At 35.4% G+C, this 9,881-nt stretch overlaps 1 protein-coding gene across 1 annotated transcript; it reads right to left on the reverse strand.

Moving 5' to 3' along the window:
- Positions 1-2,309: 2,309 nt before the first annotated feature.
- On the reverse strand, positions 2,310-3,254 carry LOC111373604. Its single transcript, XM_022996160.1, has 2 exons — positions 3,035-3,254; positions 2,310-2,932 (listed from the first exon to the last, which is right to left on the reverse strand). The coding sequence occupies exons 1-2, from the start codon at positions 3,252-3,254 to the stop codon at positions 2,310-2,312; spliced, it is 843 nt and encodes a 280-aa protein (XP_022851928.1).
- Between the last annotated feature and the right edge of the window lie 6,627 nt (positions 3,255-9,881).

Raw genomic sequence — 9,881 nt, forward strand, 5'->3', positions numbered from 1 at the left:
CTACCAAAATACAACCTGAATCAAAATATAAGTATAATGAGTATATTTTGATATCAAATAATCATATCAATTCAATAATTAAGAGAAAAAAATATTATATGTTACACTCTTATCACACCCCCTAACTTGCTTATTGTTAGTCCCTAACAATTTAATGCAGAACAAATCAAATGAGTGATTGATTCATATTACAAGTGAAATTATTAAGTTCTAATTTAACCACATGTCATGTCCCTTTCAAACTCAACAGCACAAGAAACTAACAATGTTATGATCATAGGAATATCAGAACAAATGCTGAATATGTGAGTGTGTGTGTCAAGCCTTAGCCATCTTATCGCCAACCCTAACACATATAACGTCAAGTATATCTCAAGCTAAAGGTTCAGCCCCATAACTTACGGGTACCAAAGTATTTAGTGTAGTGTTTCTCTCTATGGAGCTGAGAAATGGTATACATTCATAATTTTGAGGCTTAAATATTTATAAATAAGCAACAAACAAACATTGATGTTGTGATAGGCATACTTCCAAATGAGAATTCATCCATTTCTTAGCACAACCATATTTGGGATCAAAACAGTCAATGTAAAGGGTGGTAATGCAGTTTGAGTTAATCTATATGAAATGAGGGATATAATGATTCAAAAACTTCCAAGTATATAGCCGAGTGTCGCATCAAACCTTTCAATGGAACACATCAACATATTCTTCATTACTTTCAACCTCCAAAATTAATCAAATTTTTTTTCTTTTCTTTTTTTTCTTAATTTTTTTATTAACCTTCCCTTCTTCTTCTTTGAACTTTTGTCACTTCACTTGAGCACTTATTCAACTCTTGCCATCTCCTTGCTTTTTTCTTCACAATTAAACCTTCAATACCTACTACACACTAGACGTGAAAAGTTGGGCAAATACATGTATAGGTCTCACTCCAATGTGGAGAGATAGAGATAGCACAGGTGCATGGAGAAAAATGTTAAACATGTGGGTGTATTGACTCAAAGTGGTTACTAAGGGTTATAATCATGAAAGAAAATTGACTTGAAAGGTTAAAGTCAATCCTAAATTGACTGTCATCATTTTCTAAGTAATCAACCATCATACCACAAACGATGTAACATTATTCTCAAGAGAGTTTTCGGTTCACAAAATCAATGAATACCTATTGCCCTTTTAATGTATTGTAGCTATCAATCCTCACCAACTCTCACATGAAAACTTCAGCAAGAGACTCCTCTAGTTACATGTGTCAAACTACCATCTTACCACAAGACTTGTGTGCACAAAAGCAATTCATAAAGTGTCTCAACATCTAAACTCACATAACTAATATTAATTCCTATTGGCATATTTTGTCATTCAAGAACATGAACACGTAGAAAATAGAGACTTAACGAAAAATTTTAAACCAATTCAGTGAAACAAACCAACATTCTATGAAAATCATGCAATTCACAAGAAAATTTCAAATACACTCTCCCCCAACTAAACATTGTATTGTCCTTAATGCAAAATCATGTCTACCAAAAGAAGGGAAAGATGTCACCTGGATATTGTGGTGAATCAACAGAAGCTAGAATATGGTGGATTGAAAGTTCTCCATGGAAATGGGTGATGCAAGAAATAAAAATAAACTGAAATGCAGTGAAAAATGCATGTGATGAAAATAAACCTAAAAAAATACAAAAATAAGAAAAGAAACAGAAGGGAACGAACTCTCGTTGGGTTGCCTTCCAAGCAGCGCCTTTGTTTATTGTCGTTGACTCGACCCAATATTGCTTTCTTTAGCCCACATCTAGCTAGGACGTTGTCAATCTTCCTTGCATTACACCAAGCTCATTGGAGATAAGTAGCAGTGATGCTCCATAATCCTGCAAATCATCAAAAGCAGTACAAATATTAGCATATTTAGCATCATCATATCGTATCGAAATTTCAGAATTCGAAAGGAAAGAGTTTAAAGGGTCGAGGTCAATAATCGCAGGTGCTTCCTCCTGAACGAGTGCATCAATCATGAATGTTTGATAACACTCGTCATCCTCCTCAGGTTGCTTCATGATGTGAAAGATGTTGATGCCCATGGTCATGTTCCCAAATGACAGTTTCATTAGGCCGTTCCTGCAATTGATAAGAGCATTAGCTGTGACAAGAAAAGGTCTACCAAGAATTATGAGAATTTTGGAGTTAACATTCACATCAACTTTTAGGTTCAAAATCAAGAAGTCAACAGGGTAGTAAAATTTGTCAACTTGTACCAACATATCCTCAACTACTCTCCCAGGCCTAACAGTGGACCGTTTGGCTAATTATAAACTTACTGATATGGCTTTTATCTCTCCTAGCCCAAATGACAAGTAAATATCATACAACATGATGTTAACACTAGCCCCTAGATCAAGAAGGGCTTGTGAAATCACATGGTTCCCGATGACGCAAGAGACAGTAGGACAACTAGGGTCCTTATACTTTGGTGGGATCTTTTGCTCAATCATAGCACTCACATGATCAGTCAAGAAAGCAGTTTTCTTGAGATGATATTTCCTCTTCACAGTGCACAAGTCTTTTAGGATTTTAGCATATGTGAAGACCTGGGAGATCACATGTAGGAGAGGTAGATTGATTTTTACTTGTTTTAGATGCTCTAGGATTTCACTATGTTGGCCGACGGATTTTGAGATAGACTTGAGAGCTTGAGGAAGATGCATTCTAGATGGATTTTTCACTGCCTCCTTTTTAGGGGTACTCTCTTTTGAATTGCTATGGTCTTTTTCATCTTCCCTAGGTTTGTGGGTTGGTTCAATAACCTTACCGGACCGAGTGGTTATGGTATTCACTTCTTTCAAGTTGGTCTCCCATAATCCTGAAGTTTGTGCCACATGTTGCCCCCTAAGGTTTAATTGAGCATGCGCGTAGAATTTTCCTCGCTCTCCTACAGCTAAGGCATTAGTTAGTTTGGACATATGAGATTTTATTTCCTTATCTTCTTCAACAATTTAGGTGATCATAGTCTCAAACTTTTAGCTAGTCTTACTCTGTGCCTCTATAAATACATGTAGAGCGTCTTCTAAAGAGTTTCTAGAGGACGTGGGTTGATATGGAGGTATAGTGTGAGCTTTATTTGGTTGGCTTTTAGATTTCCAGCTGAGATTGGAGTGATTCCACCACCCCAAATTGTATGTTTCAGAAAAGAGAGAATAAGACTTTTGGTATGTGCTTAAGGCATTGTAGTGTTTCTCATAAAGTCCCCTCATCTTAGCATAAGTGACACACTTCTATGCTAGATGATCAGTGCTGCCACACACAAAACAAACCCCTAAAGGCTCAACACAGGAAATAGATTACATGAGTTTTGAATCCTTAACAAGTAGGGCTTCGAGTTCTCTAGTGAGGGATTCTACCTGGGCTCTAAGGTTGTCCTCCTCTCTAAGGTGGTAAATGTCTGTGCTAGTGGAATTTCCCTAGGGTCGTGACCTATTGGTACTATCAGAGGTACTAGGTCCAGTCTAGGTATGGGCCTTTTCAGCTAAGTCATCTAGGTAGTCAACGGCCTCATTTGGATCTTTTTGCAAAAATTCTCTATTACACATTATTTCAACAAACTGGTGTTCTCTAGGTGTTAATCCTTCGTAGAAATAACTCCCTACACACCAACTCTCATAACCATGGTGGGGACAAAGAAGCTAGTGGAATTTCCCTAGGGTCGTGACCTATTGGTACTATCAGAGGTACTAGGTCCAGTCTAGGTATGGGCCTTTTCAGCTAAGTCATCTAGGTAGTCAACGGCCTCATTTGGATCTTTTTGCAAAAATTCTCTATTACACATTATTTCAACAAACTGGTGTTCTCTAGGTGTTAATCCTTCGTAGAAATAACTCCCTACACACCAACTCTCATAACCATGGTGGGGACAAAGAGCTTGCAACTCTTTATATCTTTCCCAGGCTTGGTATAAAGTTTCACTATCCTTTTGAGCAAATGAAGAGATTTGCTTCTTAAGGGCAGTGATTTTATGACGGGGATAGTATTTGCCAAAGAAAGCTTAGGTTATTTTAGCCCAAGTCTCATTTGAACGTGGTCGTAATGAATACAGCCAGTTCTTTGCTCTTTCTTTAAGAGAAATGAGTAAAATTTAAGCATGACTGCATCTATTGTACCAAGTTGATTGTGGAAAGGGAAAGTTGCAACCACCTCTTCAAATTCCCTAATATGCACGTATGTGTTTTCATTTTCAAGACCATGAAAGATGGGAAGAAGTTGGATCATTCCCAATTTAAGGTTTATACGTGGCATATTAGGTACAAATATAATGCATGATGCTATAGATGTACGTGTGTGGTGAATATAATCATGCAAAGTCCTAGTTGGTGCCTCTTCGTGCTCACTATCAGTTATTGTGTGATGTGTTGAGGTGTTCGTGGCAATTGATGCAGCAGCAAAATAAGAATTATATTGAGATTCAAACACTGTAAAAGGTACTCCAGTAGAACTCCCTTGATCGCCTCAATCCTTGCTCAACAAACACAAAAAAGACAAGAAAATGTGTGAAGATAAAATAAAAATAACGCTAAAAAAATTAAATCAAATAAAAATGAAAAGAAAGGAACGATATCACCCTTTTTGGTCAATCCCTTGATTATTTGTACCGTCTCCCCGGCAATGGCGCCAAAGTTGGATTACGCCCAAAGTATAACGCGGTAGTGGTAATACAACTTTGGGGTGTCGTATCCACAAGGAGATGAGAAAATTACTCAAAAGATAAAAAGTTAGGGTTTTCTTCATGATTTGTGTAAAAATAATTTATCAATTTGAATGAATTATAAATACAACGTGTGAACTAATGAAGCGTCGGAATTCCCTCGATTGGTTCGAATCAATCAACGTCAATTACGCAATTGTGTACTCAATTAAAGATATTTGTCCTAATATCATTAAAACCCATTTTAATTCTATGGTAATTCTAAAATCCAGGTTTCCTACAACACATTCTCACTCTAATATATTGAAATCATATCCAAAAACAATTATATACATAGAGCATATAATGGTAAAGAATTACACCAATATGATTGCATGAAATTGAAATTCAACGAATAATTTAATTTCACAATAGACAAAACATGATTGAATCTATGAGAAACCTAATAAACGTTAAACCAATCTCACAATAATGTTTGGAATTAAAATTCAATAATTATTTTGATTAATTAATAGAAAAAGCTTGACTGAATCCATAACAAATCTAATAAGAATTGAATTAAATATCAAAACAATCTCATGAAAAATAGGAAATCTAGACCTTAAAATCATTTAACAATGAAAATTAGAATTACATGCGTAAAAGGACGTTAAAATCACCGGTACCAATCGAGTTCCTTCATGTTCTTGAGCCAAAAGCCAAAGAAAATTATGCTTAGAGGAGAAGAATTGCCTTCTCCTTCGAATTAGGGCTTAAAATCCTGTGAAAACCGCGTTTCTATAAGTGGTTGTATCAAATTAGGCTTGAATGAACCATGTGTACGCATGATTCTAATGGTGCATATGCAAGTAGACTTGTTTAGGCCTTAGGAGTGAATTTTTGGAAATCTCGCGTACCCAAGGCCTGTAGGCCTATGCGTACTCATAGTATAAATTCTTCTCCGTCGGACAACTTTCAGTATTTTGAACATATTTTCCTCTCCAGATGTCCGATTGAGGTGATTCAAGTTGCATTGAAAAGCTAACTCAAAGGAATACAATTTTTCTTCAAATGTAATCTTCAAATTCGATCGTGTGACATGTCAAAAGTGGGTCCCAATATGAGGCTAAAAATCGGTGCGTAACTTCTTCGACTCGGAATTGATGTGTGATCATACTTTGACGATATTTCATCCCTTTGACCTCTTTCCTCATCTTCTTGACCTCTAACACTTTCAAATCTTCATCATAAGGTTAGACACAAGTTTGGAGTATTTGTACTTTAGTCCCCGAACTTTCATTTTCTTCCACTTTGGTCCTTTTTCGCTCTTTTCTTTTATCTTCCATCTTTTCTACCAAAATGAAACTTTAATCAAAACATAAGTATAATGAGTACATTTTGGTATCAAATAATCACATAAACGTAATAATTAAGAGGGAGACATATTATATTTTACACTCTTATCAGGTGAATGCAGTGGTGGTACCGAGTGGGTACCAGTGGTGGGTTGGATTTCAACTTGAAGAAGTTGAAGAAGAGGTCAAATGAGCTCGAAAGCGAGTTTGGCTAGTCCGGACCGACGAGTTTGAATGGGTGTGGGAGTGAATCAGTGAGTTTTAGGCTAGGAAAATAGCACGGGTATGTTGAAGGAGGGTAGGTGGTGGCTAGGTGGTCGGTTTGGCTTAGTACTGTGGTTGATGTTGAGGTATTTTTGTTGGGTTTGTTAGTTTTTGGAGTGGTTGTGGTTTCCATGTTAGTGGTGGTGGTAGTGGTGTTGTTGTTGGCGGTGGTTGTGTTGGTGTTGTGGTTGGCAAGGTAGTGTTTGTGACCAAGTATTATGGTTGATCAGATCGGGTGTGTGGTGTATGTGACCAACTATTTGGTTCCCTATGACTGACTATTAAAGTGTGATATTAAAATTCGATAATTTGTGACTAAAAAAAATCTATGGCCATTAAACTTGAAAATATGTGATCGATAGATAAACTGTAACCTATAATTTTTTGGATTTGTGATAATGAAATAAATTGAAACCTATAAAATTTTTGGTTTATGACCTCGACATTATTTCGTGACCAATTAATTTGATAATTGTGATCAATAAATAAGTTTTGATAAATAACTTTGTACATGTGACCATTAATTGTATAAATGCGACCTTATTATATTTATTTAATAAAATAACTTCAATAAATAAACAAATACTTGATTTTTGCATTTTGAAACTTGACACTATACCCTTGTTTGAGCCACATTATTGGAATGAAAATGCATTTTTGAATAGTATATTGATAGAAAATGTGTGGTTAAAAAATAAGGAAAAAAAATTGTATTTGCGTGTAATAATATTCTATTGAAAAATGTATGGTTGAACTAATGTCAAATCACTATTAAAAAATATATTTTTTTGAAAAAAATGTAGCTCAACCATGGTCTAAAAATATTTTTTTAGTTAATATATTTTAATTTATAATTTAGTTTTGAACAAAATAGATTGGTTGTAAATAATTATTTTATAAAGGGTAAAATAAGAAAAGAACAAGAGAAACGGCCAAAACGTGTCAATTTGTTGGGTTGGAAGAACCACTCAAATGTACACTACACTGGTTTTAGCCTTTGGGCAATTTTTAAACCATCCAAAATCAATGCCCCAAAAAAAAAACTAACAAACAAGGATTTTATCAATCCCTCATAAACGGTGCCACTTAAAATCACTCAGAATCGGTCAAAATAAAACTCCCAAGCAGGCCCTAAGTTTTAACATTGAAAAAAGGCCCACATTGTAAAAAACCTTTCCCCTAATCCTCAAACCCTGCGAGCACGTAGGTACGATTCCAAATTTCAATCTCCGATTCACCTTATTTTGAAAGAGAAAGAAGAACATATTGAAGAAGCAAAATTTGGTGATCAATCTCTCTTTCTTCATCTTATTATTTATGTTTTGATAGTGTTTATATGCAAATAGCAAGATTTGATATGGTGGTTGGATTGTGAATGGATTCTGATTGTTGTAGCACTCCATACTGTAATTTAAGCTATTGGGTCCTTGTTTAATGTTTGTCATTAACTCATTATCTTTTTTATGCTGATGGTTTGAAAAAAGAATGATAGATCCTAGTCATTGGATGAATTTTGAATTCGTAGACCGTGTTATGGATTGGGCCATTCATTTTTATTTTATGTAATTGGGCTTGTATTATTAGTGGGTAGCCCAAGCCCTTTACTGTTAGGGTTGTATATATAGTTTGTTTGAAGAAGATGAGTAGATAGAATTGATTAATTGAACTGTGGCCTGGCTGCCCATCGTCTTCTCCTTCCCTCTCCCATTCTTCTTCTTCCTATCCCTGTTCTTCTCTCTGGCAAGCTTCTTCTCCTGCTAACTGTTTCTCTCTCTGGTAAGCTTCTTTTCTTCAGCTTTCTCTTTATCTCTCTGTCCTTAAACCTATTTTTTTTATTGTTTTCGTTCTTTCTTTACTGGTCCATCCCTTTTTCTGTTATGTTTGTTATTTTAGTTGTAATCCCCTACATTGTAATAGAACTTATCAATTAATGAAATGAAAATTAGTTGTCATTGTTGGTTGCTGGTTATTGGTTGAGTTTTATAGAAATTGAACTCCCCTGCTTAGTATCTTAAACCGTGTGTTGATCTTAAGTGGAGTTTAGCTTGTTTTGGTTGAAGTTGGGTTCCAACCATAACAAATGGTATCAGAGCAGCTACGTGATCTAGGTATGGCTGAGTTTTTTTTAAAACCATTTTAAAATTCAACTTAAAACAATTTTGAAATTTGCAAATTGACCTCCAAGTTTCAAAATTACAAATAGAACCCTTCAATTCTCGAAATTACAAAGATACCCTTTTTAGAAAATTGCATTTGACCCCTACTTTAAAATTATGAGCAAGACCTCCCAATTTCACAAATTGCAGAATAGGTCCTTATTTGAAAATTACAACTTAACCCTAAAATTAAATTGTTGGCAGGGGCCTACAAATTATCAATTTGCATTAGAAGCCCTCACCTCCAATCATCCTCACCCATTTCATCGAAAACTTAAAGAACTCTAAATCCAATTTTTTCTTCCTCGGCATCGGGATCACCACTTGTTTCGTATAAACAAATCGTGGCAAAAGCCGCCTCGCTAGGTGGCCCTTACCCGCGCTGCTGTATTTCAACACTGGTTTCGCATTGCTGAAGAATAGCGACAGCGATGTCCCTGTAATAGTGGCTGTTGGCCATTGCTGTAGATTGCAGCGGTGCCAGCAACCTGATGGCTGTGGCGGGGCGTGCGCTACTGCACACTGTTGCTCAATTGCTACCGTCTGCAGCCTTTTTGATCTATATAACATTTTTATGAACAAAATAATATTCTATTCAAAACAGATTTTAAAAATAGATTTAATTGTTAGAAATAATGAAAGGAACAAAATCAATTTTTGATTATGCCCAAAAATTCAAAAAAACATCCAACAAACACAAAGTAGGCTTTGATACCACTGTTGAGAATCTATTTATCATGCGCAGTGTAAAATTAAAATAGATTTCAATTCCCACTAGGAATCATCTTTATGTTTAGATAGAAATTGTACCTTTCATTGATTCTACAAACTTCTTTGCAATTCTCGATTTGATTTTGCAAACTTCTTTGCTATTCTTTCATTCCAGCAACCATGATCTGTCACCCATAGCTATCTAAATGTCCAGCCTCCAATGGTGATCCACACAGAGAACAAGATTGTAGGATTAGGATTTTCTTCTTGTGCTAGCAAGAGGAATAATGAAAATTCTACAAATTGAAAACCCTAATAACTTATTTATATAAGGTCAAACGGGCTTGGCGTGACCCCGTCCAATATGTAATTAATCCATTTAATTCAATTTGGTCTATCAATTAATTGATCCAATTAATTAATTCGGGCCTATAAATAAGCAATCCAATTAATTAATTTATCCAACGATTGTTAAATTAATTAATTGACAAATCACAATCTTCCAGTTCTCCTTTTGTGTGTGACCCATCAGATTTCTGATCACGATACCTAACAACGTGAAATATTATTTTGATCTAATTAAAATTGATAAATTAAAACCCCTTTTAATTTATTGTCAATTTACACTCGCCGTCCCAAATTGACATCTAGTAATGTGTCAAGGCAATACATGTGACGAAAAATGTCACGTGGTATGACAAAACCAAACTTATTTGT

Source organism: Olea europaea, unplaced genomic scaffold (genome assembly GCF_002742605.1).
Source record: "Olea europaea var. sylvestris unplaced genomic scaffold, O_europaea_v1 scaffold1147, whole genome shotgun sequence".
Lineage (NCBI taxonomy): Eukaryota > Viridiplantae > Streptophyta > Magnoliopsida > Lamiales > Oleaceae > Olea > Olea europaea.

What these genes read in the sequence shown, in the direction of transcription:
- LOC111373604 (XM_022996160.1), bottom strand. Translation starts at nt 3,254, where the DNA reads ATGAGGGGACTTTATGAGAAACACTACAATGCCTTAAGCACATACCAA. An exon ending in TGTATTTATAGAGGCACAGA is followed by an intron (nt 2,933 to 3,034) that starts GTAAGACTAGCT and finishes CCTTAGCTGTAG; the next exon opens with GAGAGCGAGGAAAATTCTAC.